The 27,396-nt window shown below is 38.0% G+C and overlaps 4 protein-coding genes across 6 annotated transcripts in view; 3 read left to right on the top strand and 1 right to left on the bottom strand.

Moving 5' to 3' along the window:
- Positions 1-9,764, bottom strand: part of tapt1b (transmembrane anterior posterior transformation 1b) — a 10,889-nt gene extending 1,125 nt beyond the window's left edge. Inside the window, exons 1-14 of one of the 2 annotated variants that reach the window (XM_079261157.1) lie at positions 9,578-9,764; positions 7,734-7,864; positions 7,529-7,647; positions 5,857-6,019; positions 5,614-5,749; positions 4,830-4,927; positions 4,677-4,746; positions 4,402-4,482; positions 4,104-4,213; positions 1,897-1,956; positions 1,327-1,395; positions 1,155-1,231; positions 863-1,035; positions 1-756 (exon numbers count right to left, since the gene is read on the bottom strand). The exon at positions 1-756 is cut by the window's left edge and continues 1,125 nt beyond it. In XM_079261157.1, coding sequence (XP_079117283.1) covers positions 503-756; positions 863-1,035; positions 1,155-1,231; positions 1,327-1,395; positions 1,897-1,956; positions 4,104-4,213; positions 4,402-4,482; positions 4,677-4,746; positions 4,830-4,927; positions 5,614-5,749; positions 5,857-6,019; positions 7,529-7,647; positions 7,734-7,864; positions 9,578-9,755 — 1,719 coding nt within the window. In that variant the 5' untranslated portion in view covers positions 9,756-9,764 and the 3' untranslated portion in view covers positions 1-502. The remainder of the gene's footprint in view (positions 757-862; positions 1,036-1,154; positions 1,232-1,326; positions 1,396-1,896; positions 1,957-4,103; positions 4,214-4,401; positions 4,483-4,676; positions 4,747-4,829; positions 4,928-5,613; positions 5,750-5,856; positions 6,020-7,528; positions 7,648-7,733; positions 7,865-9,577) is intronic. The other variant, XM_079261158.1, reaches the window with a different exon arrangement.
- Positions 9,765-12,494: 2,730 nt separating this feature from the next.
- clrn2 (clarin 2) lies at positions 12,495-16,790 on the top strand. 2 transcript variants are annotated; one of them, XM_079261878.1, is made up of 4 exons: positions 12,495-12,544; positions 12,682-13,020; positions 14,599-14,778; positions 15,008-16,790. In XM_079261878.1, the coding sequence occupies exons 2-4, from the start codon at positions 12,768-12,770 to the stop codon at positions 15,274-15,276; spliced, it is 702 nt and encodes a 233-aa protein (XP_079118004.1). In that variant the 5' UTR covers positions 12,495-12,544; positions 12,682-12,767; the 3' UTR covers positions 15,277-16,790. The 2 variants fall into 2 exon arrangements, with proteins under 2 accessions (XP_079118004.1, XP_079118003.1); XM_079261877.1 differs by having other exon boundaries at positions 12,507-13,020.
- Positions 16,791-17,529: 739 nt separating this feature from the next.
- On the top strand, positions 17,530-22,109 carry lap3 (leucine aminopeptidase 3). Its single transcript, XM_079264345.1, has 13 exons — positions 17,530-17,706; positions 17,842-17,957; positions 18,214-18,268; positions 18,342-18,447; positions 18,547-18,706; positions 18,817-18,981; positions 19,272-19,430; positions 19,548-19,672; positions 20,093-20,181; positions 20,277-20,379; positions 20,597-20,676; positions 20,758-20,870; positions 21,000-22,109. The coding sequence occupies exons 1-13, from the start codon at positions 17,623-17,625 to the stop codon at positions 21,184-21,186; spliced, it is 1,542 nt and encodes a 513-aa protein (XP_079120471.1). The 5' UTR covers positions 17,530-17,622; the 3' UTR covers positions 21,187-22,109.
- A 400-nt stretch (positions 22,110-22,509) lies between these two features.
- Positions 22,510-25,621, top strand: med28 (mediator complex subunit 28; the record flags this gene model as incomplete). Its single annotated transcript, XM_079264480.1, has 4 exons — positions 22,510-22,668; positions 24,653-24,719; positions 24,802-24,914; positions 25,021-25,621. The coding sequence occupies 4 exons, from the start codon at positions 22,510-22,512 to the stop codon at positions 25,222-25,224; spliced, it is 543 nt and encodes a 180-aa protein (XP_079120606.1). The 3' UTR covers positions 25,225-25,621.
- Between the last annotated feature and the right edge of the window lie 1,775 nt (positions 25,622-27,396).

Raw genomic sequence — 27,396 nt, 5'->3', positions numbered from 1 at the left:
AAGATCTTACACTTGATAGAAAATCGGTCAAATATCTGAATTTGTCAGACTTTCGCAATAATAAAAAAAATCTTCTAACAAGCTTTGTTCTTTCCAAAAAGACGTCTGGCTGTAAATGTAATTGTGCTTTTGAAAACACACTTTGTCCAGCTATAATGCTCATGTAATCACCTTCGACCTCTCAACTTCGTTTTTCTCCCACTCTAACTTGTTCTACTCGCGTTTCCTCAGCCACCAGCAAGCATGTTTGTCTGTTGCCATGACAATCACGACCAATTGCCAGCTTGGTTCATCGAACAAAAAGCGGAAGAGCTGGAAAAGCCTGGCGGCTCCCCCAAGCTAACAGCCTTACGCCTTGGCTGGTTTTGTCAGCAATAAATAAATAAATACTGGAGGGGTCAGGTGCATGAGTCAGGTCTGAGCATCCTCCAAGACCCTGGTCTTCCCCTGAACCCCACTGTTGTTGGCAGGACACCGCACCCACTGGTGGTTCCTACAGCTTTCAGTCTATTCGGTTGCCACAGATGGTGAATCGGTCGATCTCCAACAAATCTTTTTTGGGTGTTCTGTGCTTGAGTCCATCTCCTTCCAATCCTGTATCAACATTTATTATTTTGTCATCATCATCCTCATCTGGCGTAGTCAGGAATGTGTCCGAGTCGCTGTTGGGGAGCATGGGGGCAGCACTCTCTGCTGCATTTATAGGCTGAGAAATGTCTGATGCCAGAGATATTCCTGCTTTGTCTTTTGGGGGCTCTGTTGGAAAGAGCAGTTAGTTTATAAGCAGAGCAATAAATGCATAAATATGAAATGCCATCAAGTAGTTTTGTAACAGACATATGACAGTGAGTGAATGGACAACCTTGCTGTGGTGCAGTGTGAACATGTTTGGTCCGGTGAGCTCTGGAGTTTGCGCGACTGGAAGCAACAGAGGGAGGAGGGTCAAAAAGTTTTTCCTCCATGTTGGCCTCTTTGACAAACATGCAAGATGTTCCAAGAAGAACAATACTGTTGAGCACCTTCAGAGTGATCATCCTGGTCACAAACAAACACACACAAAAAGTGAATATGAACCATATCCTTTCATAGAAAGATGTAAAAATAATTAAAAAAACAAAACAATTTATGCTGCAGTTATGAGATTAAATAATTACCCTAAATAAAAAAGAAGGACACACATAAAAGAGAGTGAACCCTGGATCTTCACTGAGCTGGTCACCACTCGGATCAGCTAAAATTTAAAAAACACAGAAGTATTAAAAGATACTCTAAACATAGTAATATGACTTGATTTCCAATAACAGAAAGAAAAACTAAATCTCTGACCAGCAGAGCTAAAGGAAGAGGGATGAAGCCCATTCTCCTCGACACCGAGTCACTGTAGTCTGTGTAAGCCTGTGGACATATTTATCACATCATTATCTAAAGCATCAACAAGCAGCATTGTTCTAGTCCCTAAATTAATGAATCATTCGGCACGTGGCATTTTTAATCAAATTCTGACATAAAGACCACAAAGGGATGAGTGGGCATTTACTCAGCAACCCAAAGGGCAGTTTTTGAGTCATACATTTTTTTTCCCCATGTAATGATTAGGAAAAAAAAAAGGATTTGCCTAATGCACCATTGCTGACATAGTGGAGCAACTACATTTGCAAAAGTGTGATGCTTTTGTGTAAAGTCATAAGACACCATCTAAGACCATATAAATAATTCTGCCTTCAGACATTCTGGTCTGTTAGTTACTCTTATAGAAACTGTGGGCATGCCTGTGGATACAAAAGATGAATACTTGGTGAATTACATATAAACAGACATTCCAAGGTGGCTATTTTAACAATAAACTAGTGGTTTAGACATGGTTTAAAAACCTGACATTTGCTCTATTTCACTCACATTTTTCTGTCTACTGCTGACAAGGTCAAAGGCAAGGCTTGCGCGATATTCACCATATACCTGAAAAAATAGCACAACATTCATCAGAACATACAGGAAACATCAAATAATTAATCAAAAACACATGAATAGAACAAAGAGTGCATTTATTGTAATGGCACATGATTAAAATTTTAGCTCGAAGCCAAGATGCAAGAGTTAATTAAAACGATGTACTTAGGAAAAACAATATAATAAAAATAGAAAGCTACATAAATAGAGGGCATTTACAATAACCTGAAAAGTATTTAATTAAAAAATTAAGTGAAATAAATTTATTAAATGATGATAAGATAAATAACATAAAATAACATACACAAAAACAAAATCAGATAAATCATATGACTTTGAGAATAATTAAAAGACCAGTGCTAGAGGACATGGGGTCCACAAGGGTTCATATTCTAAAAGCAGGTCATATGTAGAAGACAGCACAAGTCCAATAAGGCATTTATTAATCGCCAAAAGAACCTTTAATAGTCCTGAAATAGACAAGGAGCCAATGCAACGATTTTAAAACGTTGAAATGTTTTCTGGTCCTCATCAGAACATGTACACTGAGTTCTGAAGTAACACTAGCTTAGATATACTCTCTTTAGGAAGAGCAGAGAGCATGGCATTATTGTAATCTACTAGGCATAAAAGCAAGCATTAGCACATTCGTGGTGGCAAGAAGATGGCAAGTGAAGATGTCACATTTTTGCCCGGTGGGCTATCTTATAAAACCAGTGCAAAACAGACATATATCAAAATTTGTACACATGGATTAGCAGTAAAAGTAGACTAGCATTTATCCACAGGGGCTTGAGCACTAACGAGCTAAGTGAGGTTTGTCTGCTTAGATTTGACAGATTGAAGATAAAGGAGTTAATCCCTTCCTGTGGGGCTGATTTCTGTTACATAACCCTGACTGGGATATGAAGGAAATCAAACAGGAACGGACTAAGTGAAGGAGTGAGGTGTGAAACCAATAAGGTCAGGATAAAATGAGAAAAAGTGGCAAAGGAGACCGACACGTTCTCTCTGACATTACATTGAACAGCTTCTAGACAGAGGTTCTGGGTGGATGCGTGTTAAAATAAAAAGAAAGATAGAAAAAATATACATGTCCCAAACTAAACATCAGGATAAAAATGTTAATGTGACAAACAGGGCTTAAAGTCTGTTAAAACTTAAAGTTTATTTGTGAAAACAATCTCAACTCAAGGCCCACTTAAAAGATCTATCCTGAACTTGCAGCTGTTTTTCACTTATTTGAAGAGTGATTAGAAAGTTTGGCCTTAAAAAAAAAAAAACATGAGATATGCATCACTAAGAAACATGAACTGTAGACCTCCTAAGATCTAGCCCAGTCCTCTTCTTAAAAAAATACTAAAAGCAAATGTGTTTTGTTAGTTTTACAATACAGTGAAAATAGTGTGAAGCAAATGTTCATTCAAAAAGTATGTGATCCTGCAAGTAGATGGAGATGTAATATCTTGTTTGTCAATCAACACTAACTGGAAGCTTCACTCACATTTACTTTTACAAGCTAAATTATTATAAACAAACAGTAGCAGGTCATACCAGCTGTCACAACTTAAAAAGGAAAATAAAACTTTGCTGATGAAGAACCCTACTGTCAGAGAGAAGAGCTACTGGAAATATTAATAAAATGAATGAGCAGGTTACAAATACAAGTTGCAATGAAGAAGCTGAGGTTGTAGACTTAAGCATATCTTAATGAATTTGAGCCAAATATTACTGTTTACACCAAAGGGAAGTCCAAAATGAGAAAGTAAGAATAAAAAGGGATCAGAATGCCAAAATCCACTAATAGGCTCAAGCTTTTATCAAAAGTTTATATTACTGGATTAATACTGTACGGCACTTGAGCAACTGGATTTATGATAAATGTGCCAAATACACTTGAATTAATAACACTCTCCGATACACATCGATATATTAAATATTTAATATTAGACTTAAAAAAATAAGCTAATGAAGTGAGAATCAAAATAGCTAATGAAGTAAGTAAAATTATAAGTTGGTTTTAAACTCCTTGAAACAATAAATTATTTTGTTCTCTGTTATAAATAAATGTCCTTATATGCAAATAACTGCTCTTTATCCCAAAGCTGCACAACAATCTAAAGGACAAGCTGTCAAAGTAAACATCAAGAACTCACATCGGCACTGATGTCATTGAATTTAGTGATGAAGGCGTGCTTAACAACATCCACTGCAACCTCTGAGGTTATTACCATGACAACATCTGGAAAGAGCACCCACAAGTGGTCTAAAACAAAGCACATCAAAAGCAAATCAGAATAATTGGTCTAGAAGACAAGATAGAAATAAAAAATGTAACTTTTGGAAAACAATCAAAGTATCTCAGTAAGAATCTATAAGAATTCATGAAATATACACATGAATTTACTTATATACAGCGCTGTATTTACTGTTTTCATAGTGTGCATTAGTTACCAGGGTTCCATGAAAACTGCTCCATGTTCCTCAGACAGACGATGAGCAGGAGTATGTAGTTGGTGAACCTCTCCTTTATGTCTGTTGGAAATAAACAAATCAATCCTGGATTAACCTACTTTATGCCTACTGCGGCTGAGCTCAATTCCAGAAATTTACCTTGGATTAAATTAATTTTAAGGCTAAGAATAAAAATATCCAAAAACAAGTGTTTTGGGTTTTTTTTGGTTTTTTTTAAGTATAGGTCCATCTTGCACCTAAATTTAACTACTTACCACTATTCGACATTTGGAAAAGGTTGTTCTTCTCAAACTTCTTGAACACACTTCCTTTTATCTCCACAAACTGTAAAAACAAACCATGATGATTTGATTCATGAAGCTGAATTAGCTTTTAACAAGGTCAACGAGTCCGTATGTAATACTTACATTGTTTGACATCATTATGGTGAGCAGAGACTTGTTGTGAGAGTTGAAGGCTACGTTTAGGGTTGTAGCCTGAACCATGATGAGGATGGCATGAAGAACTGGACAGGTACAAGCTAAAGAAAAGCATGTGTGTAGTATTTGCAGTACAACAAAGTTCTACTTCATATTTCTTTTGACTTACACCAATCAAAATGTACAGCTAGTCAGATGTCAAGCAGAGCATAGCTGCAATCAACAATTGCTACATTTCAGATAAACATTCGGTCAATAAAAATGTCTTCAACTGAGAGAAGAAAACAAAAAAATTTAAAAAATCCTCATTGAAATTTTTCTGTTCCTTGATGTGTCGTGTCCAACATACTCAGTTTGCTATCAAAAATGTGGAAAAGACTTAAAAACTTCCAGCTTAGACAGTTTACAACCATTGAAAACAGAAACTGGTTACACACATTTTAACGTGTTCCACTATACAAGATAAAGGTTCAGATAATGTGTACCAATAGGATTATCTTTAATGTGCTTTTTTTTTGCATTTGAATATAAATTATGTTTCTTTCTACATTATATATATATATTTATATTCCTTATTTGGTCTTTTTACATCTGTAAATTTCCTAATTAAAACTTATATTGTCCTTTGATTAAGATAATGTTGACTCAAGTGACTGGCATATTAATATAGTTATATATGGAATAGCAAATTGTTTGGCTACAATTGCACATTTTTTCCAGTTATTCAAAGACATGCCAGCTTGCAATACAATGACCATCTCAGTGAGGATACAAACATAAAGCACTGCCATGAGGAAGTGAGGAATCACGCCGATGTGAGCTCTCTTCTTCTCCTTTGGCTCTGTGGCTGTCCAGTACAAAGCATCCAGGATATCCTGGCCAAATGATGAGAACAGGCGGTCCGCCACCTTACGGAATAATGGAAGGATGCAAGGGAGAGAAAAAAATGGAATAATAAGCTGGCTGAGGATAGGCAAGATAACGCAAAAAGGTCTGAAAGAACAATCTGGTGTACCTCTAACATGTTGTAGATAATGTATAGTTTTATAACAGACTGTCCCCTTATGAGGTGGTACATCATGGAGTAATCCACGTAGCTCATCATTGAGTAACACAGCACCATAATGAAGCCTTTCAGCACATCGCACACCTGGGCTGGCTGGAGCAAGCGGGAGCCACTAAACCACACAGAATGGGAAGAGAACATAGGTTGCTGTCACAAGTTCAGACTAAACAAAAACTAAGAGAGCTCTACTGCCCTCCAGAGGTGAATAACAATGTTGCTCTGACTTCCGATCTAAATACCACTGTGGAAATGTTTACTGAATTTGTACAGACCTTAACAACTATGTAACAGGATTACAACTAATCATTTTCATGCTTTTCTTTTAAAATCATCATTAATTTTAAGTATTAACACATAAACATTTGAATTAAGTACTGGTCTGAAGTGTGGGAGATGGCAACCGTCATGAAGGAAATATTTGATAGCGTCAACACTTTTAGCTCTGTTGTGCATGAGAAACTGAATATTTAGTTTGTTGGAAAAAAAATAGCCAACAAATGAAATGTGTTACATTAAAATATTTATTAAAGAACGCTGGACTTTGGTTAAAATTGGATTAAAGTGGTGTATGAGTTTTTTAAAAAAAATGCACAGAAACGAGGAAAGCACTGATGTCCGCCAAGCAGCTCATTTCCACTATGTCTTTCCATATTGTGATTTCCACCCTATGTTATAGTCCAACATTTATTTAATTTGATTACAATTAAATTCCTAGATGCACTGATAATGAAGCCACTATGGGTGGGAAAATCAAATTTTAAAAAAACAAAAACGAATATCTGGATTGTTTTGCTTCACAATTTTTAAATAAATTTTTTGTTTAAAAAAATTTATTTTTCCAAATAATTAAAAATAATTCATTATAAAACTTTTGTCATTTTTATTGTTTTTATTGATCTTTTTACTTGTCTTCAGCATTATAGCAGCAAAATGATGGTCTAGCTACTGTGTTGTTCATTCCTATTTGAAATCAAGAAAAATGATGAGCAAACCTAAGTTTTGTACTTTCTTTTGTTTTTAATCTACAAAAATCAGCAATTTGGAAGAATTGTGAGAATCATAATTTAAACCGAATTTAAACCCAAAAAACTGGAATCGAATTGGGAAAAATGCATTCCGTCACAGCCCTAGAAACCACAGTGTCTTGGCTATATTGTGTTTGTTGCATGTTTATATCTTAATTTGTTCTCTTGCTGTGATAAAAATTCAGAAAATCTCCTATTTTTCTGTGTCCTGGATCGTGGTATCCACAATTTTGCTGGGATCCAGCAAATCTTTGAAATGTTGGAATACCTATTGGGAACATCTCCTGCATTGCTTGTCCAAACACTCTGACCATTTATTGTGATGTTATATGCATATATCATGAAAATGCCCCTACCTCACAATGATAAAGAATCTATTGAAAAATCCATGGATCCAGATGGTGATACAGATTACTCAAGATTTAATAGAATCTTGTTTTTGCATGAAGTTGCTAACAAACAAACACACAAAAGCTGACAAAAAGATAACCTCTTTGGCAGAAGTAATAAAATGATTTAATATAACATTAAGTGTACACAAAGGGAATACATGTAACCGTGCATTTTTAATATCAAACCATAGATATAGACGTTACCTGAGGCCGCAGCATGGCCCAGTGAAGAGTCGTAGAAGGGCCAGAATCACCCTGAGGGGCAATAGGGTGAACACATACAGAAAGGTATCCAAACAGAGGAAGAAGCCGAATGTCATCAACTTCAGAAAGAGATTAAAAGAGCAACAAAATTAATTGTAAATGACAATTATCAGAACAGTTTTAAATTCAACCCTTGTATGTTTACCTTCTCCAGCTCCTTGGGGATACGGAGGCAAGTGTACACCCTTTCTCTGCGTTCTGTGTATTTTGCTTCATTGTGTTCAAGGAAGTAGCCTCTTGTCAGTTCTGTAGTTATAAATCTGAGCAGAGACAGATCTGGAAATAGACACAAACAAAGAAAAATGTAAAAATGTTACAATCAGATGGCCAGGCTTTTAACAATACCAAGCTTTGCTATGAGCCTGCCAAGCTACCTGTGTTATGATCTCCCTGTAATACAGTACCACATAACAATAGAAAGAAACAGTCGGGTTGGCCACTAATGCTTGATGTAAATGTCATTGTATAGTTATAGCTCCAGGTCATCCCAAAAGTAATTGCATAAAAGATTGCACTCCCTCTAGCACAATAAGGCAGCACCTGTGTCCAACTGGACTCACGGCTTTCTGACTATTGCTTAATTAATTTCATTATTTGCTTAATTGCAATTTCATTCTAATGTGTGTGCAATGACAATAAAGTCTATTCTATTCTACTCTATTCTGATACCCCATTCTGTTTAATTTCTTGCTTGTGTTGCACTCACTCTCAGATGAAAATTGTTTTGGAGAAAAGCATCTGCTAAATGAATGCAGAATAGAATAGAATAGAATAGAATTAAACATTTTAGTGCCTAGTTTTTATTTATTTATTTTAAATTAGACAAAGAAAATGTACAATCAAGGTCTTGAACAAATCATTACCTTCCTAAAATGTTTTATATAATGCATCTTCAGTTCCCTGTGCGTCTTCTCCCCAGTGGGTGTGAACCACATAAACTAAGATTTTATTCTATCTACAAGTATTTCAACCCACATGATCCAGTTTTAATAAATTTATAATATTTAGCCAGTATCCAGAAAATTCCAACTTCCTCAATGACTCAAGAGACATCAGGCTGCTTTTCTCTCCTTAGAAGCACTAGCAGTGTTCCCTTCTTTGAATATACCTCTTCATTTTGACCCTATGCTTCTAAGAATCTCTTGCTCTAGCTTTTTTCAATGGTTGCTAGAGTGAATTAAGGTGTCTGTATTCCGTTGATGATGGCTTTTTGTTGTGGCTCAGATCTCAGGGTGAAGAGACGTTATTAAACAAGAGGCAGATAGCAGTCTAGTCAAACTGTGGTATGAAACGTGTGAAATGCAGTGGCACACACAAAGTATGTTGTCTTTGCTTGTATCAAAAAGCATAGCAAGAAGCATACCTAATTAAATAAGAATCAGCAGTGGATAATTTCCATGTAAACATATGTATAAAATACAGTGATACTGGAAATAATATCCTTATTGTTAAGTGGTTGACATCATATCAACCCTTTCTGCTCTAAATGAAATAGACAAACAAGGCAACCATCTTCTTTAATGCAGGAATATGCCGGTAATAATTAAGAATTATCTCACTAGCATGTTGGTCTCCATGTTATTTTCGGCCACGTACAGTACGTATTCACTAGCTGACTGTACTTCTTAATGCGCCTGCGCACGGAAACATCTAGTTTGACAGATACACAAACTGGCTTATGTGCAACCCTGATTTCATGCAACTGTGTTGTCATAAGAAAAGTCATGAATCCCACTGCTACATGCAATTTCAATGCACATCACACTGCTTAGCCTTCTGTGGTTTAATCGAGCTTAGTGTGTCGTAAACAGTAGGTGGTAGCTGCATCCCCTGAACAAGAATAGCACCCAGAGATGCACATGGTTATCCGACAGTTATTTCATCTGCCTGCAAAAGAAAACATTACATTGCCGGACAGCCGTATCCAAGTTAAGCATCCAGGTAGTGTTTGCTGAGGATCTAGTGTCTGTGAAACCATATGTCTCTCACCTGACAGGTTGCGTTTCTGGCCCTTACTGCCGCCATTTTTGTCGTTGAACCCCAGCGATCCGGTGGCTCCATCTTTGTCCTTGTTAGCTTCTGTTTTGGTTGGCTTCTTGTCTCTCTCCCTGATTTCCTTCTCTTTCCCATTCTCCTCTCCCAGACCTGCCGACAGCGAGTCCGCCATCTTCACCAAACGGTCTCATCTGCTGCCAGGGAGACTGCGTCACACGCTCTGACGTCATTACGTATTAAAAAACTTTCCAGTTTTGCCACTAGATGTCGCCAAGGACCCGCATTCACAGTCAACGCTCTCCTTAGTTTATACTATTTAGATTTGTGATAACTACTCGAAGCACGCATCTTCTATTACACACGACACGACTGACAAATTGTTAAGACTTTCAGTAATTATTTAAATATATTAGAATTACTCTAAACAATAAAAAAGCATTGTTAAAACATACAAAAGCAATACATAATTTGAACGACTAAATAGCAACATAAGTTTTTTAATGTTTTTTCTCGAAATTAAAATGCTACACGATTTTAAATGTCATGTTTAATGTCTTTAAAATGTCTTTTTAAAGCATCCTTGTCATGCAATATAAAACTTCTGAAATCGAGCATTTTTTATATATAATTTCAACTGAATACATTTGGTAATCTTCATGAACCTCAAAAAACATGACATGAACTGAAATGATGTCTCAAAGTGGCATTTTCCTTTTTTTTTTTCACAAAACGTTGTAACTTTTTCCAGAAACATTTTCACTAACAGCCCAACAAACCAGTGAACACACAAGGTTTAGCAAGACTTTGAAGTAATTTTTTCCATTTTCAGCCTCCCAACATGCAATATATATAGCCTATGATAATAAAGATTGTTTTTTGTTCGATTCTATTCTACAGTCATTTAGCAAATGCTTTTAAAAAGTGACTTACTGATGAGAACAACATAAGCACAAAATCAAACAGTAGAAGACATCATAGGAATGTGCTAGTAGACTGCCCAGTTGGATGCAGGTACATGAAGTGCTACAAGCTTTCTTCCTTCCCACCCCACAATATTGTTATGAGCTATGTTAAAATACAAAGAATTAATACCATAATGTCTGTTGCAAAGAACTCAGTTGGTTCTCCAACTATTCCGAAAGTGCGAAAGTGCTCCTGGAAGAGCTGAGTCTTCAGCTTGCTCTTCAAAGTAGACAAGAACTCTGCAGAGCGGGCAGAGTTTGGGAGGTCATTCCACCATCGTGGCACAACAGAGGAAAAGAGTCTGGCTAGTGATATAGTCCCACGTATTGGTGGTAACATGAGGTGTCTTTCACTGGTGGAACATAGCTCTCGAGAGGGAGTGTAGGTCTGGATTAAGGAGTGAAGGTAGACAGGAGCCGTTTGAGTTACTGTTTTGTAAGCCAGAAGCAAAGCTTTAAATTTGATGCATGCTGCGACCGGATGCCAGTGAAGTGTGATTAGCCGCAGAGTGACATGAGCTTGTTTGAGTTGGTTGAAAACCAGACACGCTGTGGCATTCTGGATCATCTGCAGAAGTTTAACAGAGCATGCAGGCAGACCTGCCAGAAGGGACTTGCAGTAATTGATGTGTGAAATGAACAGAGCCTGAACCAAAAGCTGAGTAGTGTGTTCTGTCAGGTACGGTCTGATTCTCTTGATGTTGTAGAGAGCAAATCTGCAAGTACGGGCAACCGAGGCAACATGGACCTTAAAGGTCAACTGGTCATCCACCATGACACCGAGATTCCGGGCAGCAGACATAGGAACAAGTGTGCTAGAGTCCAGCTTCACACTCAATTGCAGATGTAAGGAAGGACTGGCTGGACAGACAATGAGCTCTGTCTTGGACAGATTGAGCTGAAGGTGGCAAGCCTTCATCTATGTGGAGGTATCAGCTAGGCAAGCTGATATTCTCATTGAGACGGTTGTGTCATCTTGAGGAAAAGAGAGGAAAAGCTGAGTTTCATCAGCGTAACAGTGGTAGGAGAAGCCGTGAGAGCTTATGACTGCACCAAGTGAGGAGGTGTATAGTGAGAAGAGAAAAGGGCCAAGCACCAATCCTTGAGGCACCCCTGTTTTCAACTCATGTGAGCTGGACACTTCTCCTTGCCAGGATACCCTGAAGGAGCTTCCTGAGAGGTAGGATGAAAACCACAAGAGGACAGATCAGAGATGCCAAGCTCAGAGAGTGTGGAGAGGATAATCTGATGGTTGACTGTGTCAAAAGCAGCAGACAGGTCCAGCAGTATCAGGACTGAGGATTGACCAGTGGATCTGGCAAGCAGGAGGGAATCAGTAACAGACAGGAGAGCAATTTCAGTGGAATGACCTTGCCTAAAGCCAGACTGACATGGATCAAAAAGGTTTTCATCAATGAGGAACTGCCAGATTGTTATTTTTTTGGGGGTTTTTTTGTGGTAAAAATTAAAATCAGTGAACACACAAGTTTTTGAAGTCTTTTTTTTTTTCCTTTTTCAGGCTCCCTATTTAACATTCAACATAGCCCATATTAATAAAGATAGTTTTTGGGTGGTAAAAATGATTTGGACATAAACTGATTTCATTTTATTGACTGACAGGTACTGTTATCCTAAATAGCAAGAGCACCTATCAATCAATCAATCAATCAATCAATCTATCTATCTATCTATCTATCTATCTAGTAAAATATGAGGAGACTGTGGTATGTTTGCAGGCCACATAGTGTTTTCAGATGGCCTTTGGGATCTGTATCATAATAAATCATCTCAGCAGTTAAACGCGTTCATGTGATTTTACAGCTGTATCTGACACTAAGGTCAGCACAGGCCTTTACATCAGTTTCTGCATTCAAATGTCAAGCTGCAAAGGTTAATTCGTCGGACCAAGTGTGTGTGTGCGCGCGCACCCGTGCCGCTGTGTATGGTGAAAAGAAGGCACAGAAACGAAGCGCGCAGGACACGGATACAATTACCCCCGGTAAGGGATCTCTTTGACCGCCATAGAGTCAGTTTCTCTTTCCGTGTCTCTTACAAATGAACATTTTCAACATCGCACAAAGACCAAGAGCCTTTTTTCCCCACATATGAGCATTTATTCTTTTTCATACTGCATAGAATAAACTCATGGTGATCGTCGAGCGCGCCCGGCGGTCGCTGCCCGGCGTCGTGTTACCTTCCTCCAGGCACAATGGGTTCGTAAGATGCCTTCTCCGTGGAAACGGGTAACTTTCTCTGTGGCCTCGGTGCTTTGTTTTGGCTCGGTGGTCCTCCTGGTGGTGGCCCTATCCACGGAGCGGTGGGTTACCGGGAGGATCCTGTGTAAAACCGGGGCGGAGATAGTGAATGCGTCCCATCCTGAGCTGGACCAGTTCATCGGACACATTTACTACGGTTTGTTCCAGGGAGGAAAAACCAAGAAATGCGGGCTCGGGAATAGGCGCTCCAAAATCTACAGTAAGACAAATGCAACCAATAAGAGGGCAACAGACACTGACACGAATAAGAGGCTATAAACTACTTGAATCTAAACTAACCAAAGCAGAAGTCAGTGAAAAGTTGTACCCGACTGATCTTCACTGTTAAAATAAGTAAATACATTCATTTAAAAAAATGTGAAAAGAAAATTGAATGAACTTTAAAATGTAAGGCATACACATGCAGTTTTTTGTAATAAACTCAAACAAGAAAGTTATGGTGTAAACCTGCTGAAATAAACTCAAAATAAGATCTTAAATTTTAGAAAGTTAGCTATTCATGTCAACTCATTATGAAACGATTCATGCTGTTGAGTTAAGGTAACTTAAGCTCAGTTACTTCAGCTTAATTTGTCTCAAGTAGGTTGAGTTAAAGGTACTATATAATGCATGTTTTGAACTATTTTATATGGGTGTCAGAGTTCAAACAACATTTTTTCCATGTACTACACACTCAAAAATAGAGGTACCAGCTTGTACCTAAAAAGGTACAAATGCTTGTTGCTGGGGGTGTACTCTTTTGAGAGGCATTTCTGTACCCTTCAGTTCTGTTCTATTTTTGTACCTTATGAAGTTCAACCTCACCTTATCAAGTTATGTTTTTTTTATGTTTTCACAGGATTAGGCCTGGTCCGTGCAATTTAGCAATATTATCTTATCTTTAATCTAGAAATAATCTTCAAAAACTCAAAATACTGACCAGCCATACACTTAGTTTGCAGCATCTGACCTTCATTGTCTGGTGTAGTAAATGACTGTTAAGTAGTACTACTGTCATCACTCAACTCTGCTCTAGTTTGTAACATTACAGCCATTAACATTACATTTTTCAATGCTGCAGGTACCCTTATGGTCTAAATGGTACAAATTTGTACTTTATGTCACTTTGAACCCTTTTTCATACTCTGAAGGTGTGCTTCTGGTCTCTTAAAGACCAGTATTGTACTTTTGAGAGAACATTTCTTTAAAATGTACCTATAGGTACAGAAATGTCCTTATCTTGTACCTCTATTTTTGAGAGTGTACCTTAAATTCAGCCTTGGTCCTAAATTTAAGCCATGGACACAACAAAAGCCTGCAGGATACAGCCCTGGAGAGTTTGACACCTGTGCTTTAAATGATTATGAGTGGTGCCATTCCACACCCACTCCACACCCCTCTCTGGGAAAGGATGTGGCTTTTGTTGGCAACTACTTAGTGATTTTAGAGGGCATGCTTAGCTAGTATGGCAGCATCCACTACCAAAGGGGGTGGTTATTTCCTTTAATGAGGTCACAAACAAAAAGTTCTTAGTTAGAGCACAAAGTCACTTTAAAGTGGAGCAAGAAAGTGAGAGAAAGTTTTCTCAGTTTGGGGTCTGATACACAGGCTATGGAGACACATAACTGTTAGGAAACCTTTAGAAAAATCTTTTTCATTTGTTTTGTTTGTTCATAGAAGTAAATGTAATAAATCATTGATAAAGCCACACATTATGTTTAAGACTCCTGCTCTACAAAGTTCTGGGGATAAATGTCTTTCCTTTGATCTGCATGACTATATATCTGCATTCATATAGTTTTCCCAAAGCTTGTACGGACCCTGAACGGTGGCCTTCACATGATGGTGATTCTGTTCCTGCTGGTGGCTGTGGGCTTCGCACTGGTCAGCCTGTCTTTCAGCATTTATAATGCACGCAAGGTCCCCTACCAGAGCATCAAAGGTCACAAGGGACTCTATCTGTGGAACTTCATTGCTGGTGTGTGAAGTTTGTTACTCTTAAAAACGTTCTCTCTCAGATGTTGCATCCACTCCCAATAACTTCATCTTTTCTTTCGCTCCCCTTAATCATATGACGTTAACATGTGTGAGACTGTTTTATTCAACTAATCTCCCCACCCTGTTTTATCCATGATTGCGATCCATTTAGTTCTGTCAATCTTCCAGACTGTTTTGCCTCCCTGACTCCCATTCTCTTCTGCTTCCAGCTCTTTTTGGTGCCTTTGGTGTTCTGTGTTTCCTGGCAGCTGTGAAACACCACAGTCTGACTGAGAGGGTGGCAAACTATCGGGAAAACCTCTTTGTCCTTGTTGTTCTGGATGACACTTTGGACTGGTCTTTCTGGCTTGGTGTTGGCAGCATTGCAACTCACTTTGCTGTCTGTGGAGTGGTTGCCATGAGTCGCATTAAACTGCCCAAACCAGAAGTCAAGAAGCCTGAAGAACCTACAATCTCTGCTTTGGATCTGCTCTACTGAAGCAAAACTGAAAGCTTCATTGGTGGCATTTCCATCATTGGTGGTTGATCAAAGACATGCAACAAAAGGTGAACAGCAAATTGAGACCAATTCTGTGCCAGTGCAGTAATTTATAGAATAATAACAGCCTCATGACATGCATTTAATGCTTTTTTTAAATCTAGCATATAATTGCATGCCACATAAATTTAGTTTAGTTAGAGTTGTTTAAGGATTTAAGTGTGTATAAAAAATTATTAATTTCTTTCAATTAATCCTTTTAATGTGCTGCTGCAATTTTATAAAGCACATTATTTTTGTAATATGCTGCACAGATTATTCTTCATGGGTGCATTGAGTGGTGCTTTTAATCCATTTTTGAGTCTCATGAAACCAAGGGATTTGCCTATTTGCCAACCTGGTAATTTAGTTTAGTGTGTGTTCAAGACAGTCTGAAAAATATTAAAGAACATAAATGCCAGAAACACTGGCAAATGATTAATTTCTCCCTTCAGAGTAAAATTCTTTTTATCTTTTTTGTTTAATTTACAAAAACTCCTGTTTTCCTTAAGACTTGAGAATCTGTGCTGCATTAATCTTTCATTGTTAGACCTTTGATTCAGAAGAAGAAATGTTAAATGAAATGTTGAATGAACATTTGTATATAAGGATATGAAGAGATAAAAAAAATGTCATTCAGACAGAAACCTCATCCTCTGGATTCCCAAGCCTAGAAATACAAACTCCCACAGTAGAAAAAAAGACATGGTACCAACTGAATAGTCAAAACATATTGGAAAATGGTCAAAAGAATGTGGGGAGGTTGCAAATGTAAAAGAAATCAGTAGTGGAGTCACAACAATAAACATGTGACAGAAACCTCTCCTGTTCAGCCTGACAAACACCACCTAAGAGTGAATCAAGAGTTGATCTGTATGATAAACTTTCGGTGGCTGCTCTACTGAAAGCCAAAAGGTAAAGAAAAGAAGACCACAGTGAAAGTTGAAACAAAATAATTGTGTTTGTGTTCTGCTTTCAACTTGGTAAATATTTGTCCCTTCAGTGGAGTAAGTGTGATATAACTGAAAAAGCCTCTGATGAGCCATTCAGAATCCAATACTGAGCCTTTGGTTTCCTTTACTTTTTTCTGTAATTGCAGTATACAGAATGTGTATGAATATTTTTTCAATGCAATGTATAGAAAATAATTAACAAATGTATTGAAAGTGAGGTAATGCATTTGGTGTCCGTTTCTGAAGGTTCTCATGTGTTAATCATTATTTTTACAGCAAAATCATTGATTTTTATCACACTTAATGCTTTTGTCGAAATCTGAGCTTCTGAGGTGAAATGAATACATACTGTTGCAAAAAAAAAGGAATCAGTTAAAGTAATATGTATAGTTTTTAAAATATTTTAAATGTACTTCTGTTTATGCAGACTAAAGTTAAAAATACTTGGTGCATGTGAAAACAATGTTTCATATATAACTTGGATAATTTTGGCTGATGAACTCTGCTTGTCAATATGTCCGATAAATGAAAAGAAAACCTTATAAATCACAGAGTGAAATAAAAAAAATAATAGAATAATTTTACTGTAAATACTGTAAATAAAAGACAAAAACTCAACATTTGTAAAGAGATCAAGTTTATTCTTTATTTATCTAATCAAGTTCTGCTCCAACAAGAGAATTTGATCATTTTTCTGTTGGTGATTGTCTCAAGCTTATCAAATCCTAAAATTCTATTATCCTTAAGAAATAATTACATGAGAGTAACAAATAATCTTCAAACATAAATCTGTTTTCAGTTAATAAAGTTTTATTCAGCACATATTATAGAACTATCAATGATAAAATTTCGCAGATGAATTTTTGATCTCTTACATGTACACAAGTCATTATTAAGCTAAATTATTTCTTTTTATATTTCTGTCAGTGTATTTTACTTGTTTGTTTGATCTTTTTTTTTTTTATTTGTTTAGCTCATTTTGATTGTTGTTGTTTATTAAAACCCTTTCATTATTATGTACTAACAGAAACACCTCCTTAATAGGCTCGACGATGACACAGTTAATATAGACTGAATATGATTGTTTTTCCCCATGGTAGGCAGATAATAACAACATAAATCAGTTTGTATTTATGTTTGTTTCACCGACTGTATGGTTTGTATGGAACTTGCACAGAGCACTGTTTACATCTGTCGCTAGGAGGCGACAAATGCTAGTCATTGTCGCTTACCTGTGACGCAACATTAATGCGACCCAGTGAGGTCGTTTAGTTTCTTTCACACAGAAGTGTTCGACCTCTGAATTGTTTAATAATTTCTTTAGTTCGCACTGACACATGTCCACAAGGTGACAATGCTTCTTATGAGGAGAGTTGTGCGAACGGTGGTGCGGACCAACCTCTGCAGGTCATTTTCTGCCTCACAGACTCAACCGCAAGTGAGTAACCGGACGTTTTCACGGTTACATCAGCGACCCACATGGTCACTGTTTAACATAAGTTATGATCCAGGGTTTATTTATATCGTTAGGCTTGTTAGTAACAACCTGTGCTGTGCTTATATGTCTTTGCAGGGTCTAGTGTTGGGGGTGTTTGAGAAGGAGGGAGAGAAGGGCGGTCACCATTTGACAGAAGCTGCAGCAGATTTTGATCAATCTCTCTCTGGAAAGCTCTCAGAGTTGTTGGAAATGTGAGTGATCCCCTTTTGTCTGTGAGTATTTTGTGATCATAAGTTCACTAGTTAAATTTTCTCTCTCTCTCTCTCTCTCTCTCTCTCTCTCTCTATATATATATATATATATATGTGTGTGTGTGTGTGTGTGTGTGTGTGTGTGTGTGTGTGTGTGTAGAGAGTTTTAAATGAAAAGTAACAGGTAACAGGGTGTGTGGATATTTTTAAATGGTTACAACATTAGGATCATGCTGCTTGTTTACTTTTTCCCCAGCTCTGGACCAGGGCTTAAGAAAGGCAAGAGCAGAATATTTTATGGAATTCACAAGGTACCAAGGTGTCCCAGTAACTTCTTAACCCTGTCTTAATGACTTAAGGTAACTTTTCATGTATCTCTTCCAGGACTTCCCATGTGTGGCAGTAGTTGGGTTGGGCAAAAATAGTGCAGGTGTTTGCAGTGCTGAGAACTGGGACACCAGTAAAGAGAACATCAGGGAAGCTGTATCAGGTAAGATCTAGATCTTTATACACTTATACCTCTATATACAGTACATAAATGTATATTTTGAGATTGTTATTTACTTATATCTTGTATGTGTGTGTTTAGCTGGTTGCCGGTTACTTCAGGACCTGGAAGTGAACCATGTTGAGGTGGACGGTTGTGGTGATGCCCAGTCAGCAGCAGAAGGAGCCATTCTTGGCTTGTTTCACTATGACCAACTCAAGTCCAAAAAGAAGACCAAAGTAACAGCACAGCTTCGAGGAAGGTAGACTGACAAATTGCTGTTCACTGATTTCCACTGGTCTTTGGCATGTTTTTTTCAATGGTGTTACACAACATGAAGCAAACTGTTATTTTCTGTCTGTCTTTTACTAGTGGTGATGCAAAAGGTTGGGAGAAAGGTGTTGTGTATGCAGAAGGCCAAAACTTGGCCCGATTGCTCATGGAAGCCCCTGCAAATCACATCACCCCTACTGCTTTTGCAAATACCATTGAAGAGAAACTAGCTCCGTATACTGAACAAGTCACAGTAAAGAAGAGGTTTGTACTGTTTTTGTCTGCATTGATGAAATTCCCTCGCATTACATTAATCATTGTTTAGGTTAAGAACTAGACAGCACGGTTTTCTTTACAATACATCTGTTAAGTACAAATGAACAAAAGAACTGAGCCTTGTCAGTAGAAACTTGAAGCTGAATCTTGCATTGTAATGTGATGTGTACAGCCTCAGATATATGCTTCCCTTTAAACATATAGACTGTTTAAAAAAATTATATATATATAATATATATATATATATATATATATACATAAAATTTATTTTTCTCAAGATCCCAGGCTTGGATCCAGGAGCAGCAGATGGGTTCCTTCCTCAGTGTGTCAAAAGGTTCAGAGGAACCTCCTGTCTTCTTGGAGTTACATTACAATGGTTCACCTGATAATAAGCAGCCACCACTGCTCCTAGTGGGAAAAGGCATCACATTTGACAGGTAAACCAAAACAATAGAGACCCACTCACTGCTGTATCTGTTTGAGAGCATCTTGCCTCATTTACACCAAGCTGTCTATTGTATTTGTGTCTATTTGTTTCTTGTTTGTGTGTGTAGTGGTGGTATTTCTCTGAAGCCATCGCCCTCTATGGATGCAATGAGAGCTGATATGGGTGGAGCTGCCACTGTATGTGCATCAATCGTCACAGCAGCAACACTTAAACTACCTGTCAATATTATTGGTGAGCCAAATTTCCACCATGGAACTTTTTTTTCAAGAAACTGACATGATTGTCAAGTGTCTGTGTTTCCAAAACAGTCCAAAGATGCATGATGTAAAAGGCAAGTTTGTCTACTATCATATGTTCTTCTCATTTATCTTTTATTTATGGGACTGTACAGTTCAGTAGCTGTTAGAAACTCTCACTGTGACTACCATACAAGGGAGGGGATTGGCTGGAATGAGCCAATCCAAGCAAAACATTTAGTAATATATACCCCTGCTCCAGAGTTTTACAGACATGGGCTATGTGGGAGGGTAAATTAATTTCCCTAGAAATTTGCCGTGCCTGAGTATCTCAAAAGTACCTTATAAAAGTTTTTGCAATGAAAATGCAACTGTCAATCACATCTAAAATGCTCTTTGCTCTGAATCAAATCAGGTCTGGGTCCGCTATGTGAGAACATGCCCAGTGGAAAGGCAACTAAACCAGGCGATGTTGTCATAGCCAAGAATGGGAAAACAATCCAGGTGGATGGAGCAAAAATTACAGGTTTAAACAGTTGCAATATTGTGCACTGGTAAATGTCTGTCCACTGATAAACTGTTTTTTTTATCATGTTCAGGTTGATAACACAGATGCAGAGGGCAGACTTATCCTCGCTGATGCGCTCTGTTATGGACACACTTTCAACCCCAGAGCTATTGTCAATGTTGCTACACTAACAGGTTGGATTTTTACACAGTGATACAAACTTTACCTTTATGTTTTAAAACATTTAAGTCACTGGTTTTGCTCGAATTTAGGACAAACTGGTAGAGCTGTGAACACATGTGCTGTTTTTTTTTATTTTTTATATTTGAAATATAATTACCTGCTGAAAATATGGATCATTAGAAGATATGTTGTGATGATCAGTGATCAAAATGTGGCTTCTTCTCTAAGGTGCTATGGATGTGGCTCTTGGCTCAGCAGCAACAGGAGTATTTACTAATTCTGACTGGCTCTGGGAGCAGCTGCACAAGGTACACAGATACACAATGAACACAAATGCAATGTGTCAGTCTCTTAGCTCCTCTGTTGATAAATGATGTGAATGTGTGTAGGCTAGTATTGTGACAGGTGACAGAGTGTGGCGGATGCCTCTGTTCCAACACTACACCAGGCAGGTGACTGACAGCCAGCTGGCAGACCTCAACAACATTGGCAAGTACAGCCGGTATGTATCTGACTTCTGCTCTAAGTTGTTCCTATTCAGTTTCTGCCAGTAGCATTGGTGTAGCAGAAGTATCCCTTTGTGGTTCTGCTTCCCTGCATTTAATTCGTGTGTTTGCTGGTTTATTTCAAGTTCTGGTGGTGCGTGCACAGCAGCTGCTTTTCTGAAAGAGTTTGTCACAGCTCCTCACTGGGCGCATCTGGACATTGCTGGTGTGATGAGTAACAAAGATGAAATTCCCTACCTGAGAAAAGGCATGTCTGGAAGACCAACACGTACACTGGTGGAGTTTGCTGCTGGACTGGCCCACAGTGGCTGAAAGATGGAAACAGATTTCATTATAGAGAAGATATTATTTCTTTTTTTTTTTCTCAGTTTTCTTGCAAGACTTAATATCAGTGTACCCATTTGGACTAGGATCAAAGCCCACACAGAGTTATAATTTTATGGAAGTACTGAAGTTTTTTAGGCATTATTTAATGCAATTTTTTCAAACCCTGTTTCTGATAATTTGTCATTTATGCTGTAAACAAATTGTTAAATAAAGAAATCTAATTAAATTTTTTTAACACAAGTGTTTGATATTGTGGTTGTGATATCGGGAGATGGATTTATACTTTCTGGTCAAAAGTATCTGAAAATCAAATATATAAAAGTGATCTATTTAACTCCATCCATCCATCCATTTTCTTAACCACTTTGTCTAAGGGTCACATGGAAACTGGAGCTTATCCCAGCAATCATTGAGCTAGAGGCAGGGTACATCCTGGACAGGTTGCCCATCCATCACAGATCTTTTCAGCCAGTTGTCGCAAAATCATCACATTAGGATATTACTTGAACTTTCAAACTTTAAAATTTGTTTTCTGCTTACTAATCAAGTGCTTCTATATATTTAAATTAAAATAGTTTACAAGGGGATAAAAATGTTAAAGCACAAAATTTGTACAATTATTAGCTGTTTAATTTATGATCTTGTACAAAAATTTTGTGGTCAAAATCTGGCATTGCAGTTGTGTTAATGCTCAATTTGTATTATTTTTGAGTCTGTAATTGCTTTGTCTTGCTTTGCTCATTTTTCACCATTTTGGTGACATGTGACTAATTCGATGGCCTGTTTTGTATTTGATTGTATATGCAATTTCACTTCAAGTTTGTTTTTTGTCTCAATTTTCTCACTTAAGCATCCAGTCAAATGCAGTTTATACTTCATTCTTGTCATTTTGGTTCTTTCGCATCTCTTTCCTCTCATTCTGTTCCTTTATGGTTAACAAAAACATTTCTTTATTATAGTAATACTTTTTACATGATTTGTTTATTTATTTTTACATTTTTCTTTTCTGTTTTTAAGTTTTTTTGTGTCTGTCTGGGGTCATTTGAAATCTGTTTTTTTTGCATCAGTTTTAAACTTTCCTCTTGTTTAATTTTTCTATCCACTTTGTGTTTGTATTTTGGTCAGATAAATTGCTTTTTAATATATTAGCATGTTTTGCTTTAATATTTCATATTATATTTTAAGTTTAAGATAACACCTGTGTCCCTGACTGCTTAATGGTCTGAAGCTCAGTTCACCATAAAACCTGTAAGCCACACGGTTTTGTGCGCATGTGCACATCGAGGAGTCGACAACTCTAGGAGCAAGATGGCTTCGTCTATGAGTGGCATGTTTCCCGGCCAGCAGCCGCCAGGTGCACATCCTGTAGGTGGACCCGGTGGACCGGGTCAGTCGGGCTTTCCCGGTACTGCACCCAGGACACAAGGAAATAACACGCTTGTGGATGAACTGGAGGCTTCCTTTGAGGTAGGAGGTTGATATTCTCCGTTAGCTGCGAGTGCTAATTGTTGTTAGCTTTATTAGCGAAGGAAGTGATAGAACATTTAAGTTGGTATCGTAACTACAAATACATTTTTAAGGTTTATAGTGTAGTTACAATGCAAGATGTTGTCAAGTTACTGCGAAAAGCATGTTTATTCTCACGGCGGCTTTTTCTAAGAAATGGTTCTGCAAAATCTAGACGCTAAAATCACACAATCCTCTAAAGTCTGTCTCCAGACAAAGTGGGAAGAAATATCTCATTATTAAAACCTGAAGTATTTATCTGTCTCTTTTAAATATAAAAAAAAAAAGGGGGAAATATTTATTGTATATGTATCCTTTACCACCATGTGATGCGTCTAAATGATTGTAGTTCATTGTTTAATTATTGTGTCCACCAGGGGGCAGAGGTATCGGATGGTAGATATTTAGGGTTTTTCAACAAAGGTTTTGCCATAAAATTATGCAAAACGTCTCAGAAACGGTGTGTATCAGACTTGATACATATGGCATTACAGGGTTAAGTAGCATGTTGATGCAGCTTAGCCCCACTTTCACCCCTTGTGTTGGCTATCATTTGCTGAGACAGGCTGGAGACCAGGTTCTGCCATCATTGCACAAACATTCAGTCTTTTTTTTTCTTTTAAGTAAATGAAATAAAAACAAAAACCACAGAGCTTTCTTTCATCTGTAAATGGTAAACTTAACAGATGTTAATGTCAAATGTCAGCTGCCATTGCTGAATGAAACGGTCTTGGCAATCCCTGTATTAAGTGATCAACACAGATAACTTTTCATTCATTCATTCATTTTCCGAACCGCTTATTCCAGTTCAGGGTCGCGGGGAAGCTGGAGCCTATCCCAGCCGGCTTTGGGCGACAGGCAGGGTACACCCTGGACAGCTCGCCAGTCCATCGCAGGGCCACACACAGAGAGACAAACAACCACATTCATGCTCACACTCACTCCTAGGGGCAATTTAGAGTGACCAATTAACCTAACATGCATGTCTTTGGATGGTGGGAGGAAGCCGGAGTACCCGGAGAGAACCCACGCATACACGGGGAGAACATGCAAACTCCACACAGAAAGGCCACTGACCAAACCAGCCAAGGATCGAACCAGCGACCTTCTTGCTGTGAGGCCACCGTGCAGCCCCACAGATAACTTGTCATGAATTAAATATTTATCTGAAAAGCTACTGAAGTCAAGTTGACACAAACTGAAGAGTGAAGTAAAAAAAAAAAACTCACATATCCATTCTGAATTGTTTGCAAAAGTAAACATAATTGTCCACCATATGTGTCCAGTGTTACTACTATAGTCAATTAGCAGATGATTTTCTCCAAAGGGACTTAGACCTGAGAGCAAGAATCACACAAGCAAGAAATCAAACAGTACAGGGCATTATAATTAAGTGGTAGTCAGACTGCTCTGAGTCTAGCTGGACACAGGTGCTGCTGTGTAGTGCTAGAGGCTGTCTTTTTTTTTCTTTCCACATATTTATATGCTCCCTTGTTTGTAAATATTTGCAGGCAATAGTCTTATTAGATAAATGAAGTATACTATAGCATCTTAAAACAGATTATGTTGACTGCACCTTTTTATTAACTTAATGTGTGGTTCAGTGTTACTTAAAAGTTGAGGGTCGGTTTATATTTTTGTTCAGGAATGACCATATTTGCACTATGCTACAAAACATTTGAACACATTCCAGACAAAGTGGCCTTTTTAGTCACAGGGAACTCATTTAGCAACTGGGACTTAAGGTAAAAACTATTTTCAAATCCAGAAAATTAGACTATCATTTCCAAAAACACACGTGACTGTTCTTTATCCTATGTCGTTCGTTCATTCATTCATGGCCAACAGAGCGAGTAAGACACATGTACTCAAACCTAGGATAAGCTACTTACTGTTTTTATTTAAAAAAAAATATATATATATTGATGTTCTGTTTTTCCCATAGGCCTGTTTTGCATCCCTTGTAAGTCAAGATTATGTCAACGGGACAGACCAGGAGGAAATTCGGACTGGTCAGTGTAGTCCTGTATTTCTGCATACATTTATCTCTCACTAGAATCCTCATGATAAAGCAAATGCTTCTGGTATTTGTAGGTGTGGACCAGTGCATACAAAAGTTCCTGGATGTGGCTCGGCAGACAGAGTGTTTCTTTTTACAGAAGAGGCTCCAGCTGTCTGTGCAGAAACCAGAACAGGTGGTGAAAGAGGTAATCCGTGATACTGACTTGTATTTGATATTTGATTTATGCATTCCTCTCTGTTAGTTAATATGACCTCATTTTTCTCAAGTACATGTATTTTTTCTCACTTCAGGATGTGTCAGAGTTGCGTAATGAGCTTCAGCGGAAAGAATTGCTGGTTCAGAAGCATTTGACCAAACTGCATCACTGGCAACAGGTGCTTGAGGATGTTAGTGGTCAGCATCGTAAACCCACAGACCTCCCCCCTCCCGGACCATTGGCCTTTCTGGAGCAGGCCTCTGCAAATCTGCCACCTGCTCCTTTAAAGCCAAGCTAAATAAATTAAAAAAAAAAAACTGCCTCACATTCAAAATACCATGCATCCAGTGAGAGTCACAAAACCTGTCAATAGTCTGAGAAAGAAATATCATGATGTCTTATAGAGCAATGTTGCATTGAGCAGTGGATTGGAATACGCCAGAGCAATGACCTCTCCAAAATGTTTACTGACCTGAGAGAGTGCCACAGCTGGCTGGAGATGGTGCTGAAACAGAAGATACACATGCCTGCATTGATCTGTCATGTTGGCTTTGTTTTGAAGTTAGAAGAGAAAAATTGAGAGATGAAAATGAAATATAATTGTATCTGAGGAGATCGAATTTTTTTTATTTTATTTTTTTTTTTTTTCTCATGTTTGCTTTTGTCATCCTGTGTTTCAAGTGAAGCTACCTGTGCTGTCCCTCCTGACATGAGGGCACATTTTTATATTGACTGGTGTTTTTTTTGTATTCTATTTTGATGGATTAAAATATTTCCATTACTGACTTTTTACTGTAAAAATAAAATGTTTTTAATTTGCTGAAGACTCATATTTCCTCCTTCATTTTCTGAAAAAAAAGACAAATGCAGACTGTACATTAAGAAATCAAGGAATCCACTCATCAAGGAATAATGCTACAAAAACAGCTTTGTAATTGTAAAGGGATGCTGAAATCCTAATGTAAAATTGTGTCACTTCATGTCAATGTTAACTTGGCTTTTAAAAAGTTGGGCCCATTGACATCAAATGAGGCATTACCAAACTGAAAGGCTTTAAATGATGCTTTCAAGATATTGTATAATGGGCCAATGAATCATCTTAATTTATCAACACTTGGCAATAATATCACTAGCAGTAGATTTTTTTTAAAATTTATTTTTAAACCACTGTTTAATTACTACACTGTATGTAAAAAGTGAACACCAATGTTATGTAAGGATTTTGTCTGTCCGTTTTCCACCACTTATTGCGGGGGGCCATCCCCAGGGTCTTCTAGAGGGACGTGCCTAAAACACTTCACCAAGGAAGCATCCTGACCAGATGCCAAAACCAGCAGCAGCTTTATTCTGATTGTCCACTGGATGACTGAGTTTCTCATCCTATTTCTAAGGGAGAGCACTGCCAACCTGCAGAGGAAACTCATTTCAGCTACTTGTATTTGTGATCTAGTTCTTTCCGTCACTACCCACAGCTCTTGACCATAGGTAAATGTAGGAACGTAAGTTGACCAGTAAATCAAAAGCTTCACCTTTTGGTTCGGCTATTTTTTCTTGGGGACCTAATTTGTGACCTAGAGAAGACACTCCATGCTTTTCTGACTGATGAACATCATCTCAGATTTGGAAGTGCTGATTCTCATTTCAAACACTTCACACTTGGCTGTGAATTGCTTGAGCAAGACCTGGAGATCATGACCCAATAAAGCCAACAGAACCACATTATTGGCAAAACAAAGAAAGCCAATCCTGAAGCACCAATCCCAGTCTTCTCAACACCTCGGCTGCCCCTAGAAATTCTGTCCATAGAAGTCATGTACAGAATCTGTGATAAAGTGCAGCCTTGACAGAGTCTAACCCTCACTGGATACAAAATCAACTTAGGCAATGCAGGCCAAGCTCTGTCGCACAGGGACCAGACAGCTCATGCAAGGGGGGTCTGGTATCAACTCCAGAGACATTGTCCCCGACGTCCATGCAGTACTGCAGAGGCAAGTCAACCAGAGTAGCCTCACAGTATCCAGAGCCATTTGTAACTGGGCAGATTTTATCCATCCCCAATGCACCTCAGTGACCTCAGCCCCAGAGATATGAGAGCCCGCCCCTGATAGCCCAGCTCTACTTCCTCATTGGAAGACATGTTGGTGGGATTGAGAAGGTCTCTGAAGTATTACTTGGACCTACCAACAATGTTCCAAGTTGAAGTCAGCCACTAGGGATTACACCATTAGGGTCCTTAATGTGGGCTATCGGCCTGCTGACAATGCACCCCCCTCCTGTGGGTGGTGAGTCAACAGGAGGGTCCAGGTTTTTGTGATGTTAGAAAATGGGACAAAGACAGATCTTTTTTAAAAAAAAAAAAAAAAAAAAAAGATCCAACCTATACTGAGACATTTAACTTGTAAAATTAAGTTGTATTTAGGTGGGTACAGAAGTCTTTTTAGTTCTGTCTTCCGGTTTGAGGATGACTGCT

Source organism: Telmatherina bonti (assembly GCF_933228915.1).
Source record: "Telmatherina bonti genome assembly, chromosome: 3".
NCBI lineage: Eukaryota > Metazoa > Chordata > Actinopteri > Atheriniformes > Telmatherinidae > Telmatherina > Telmatherina bonti.
The sequence above is the reverse complement of the archived record's forward strand: the minus strand, read 5'-3'. Positions and strand labels throughout refer to the sequence as shown.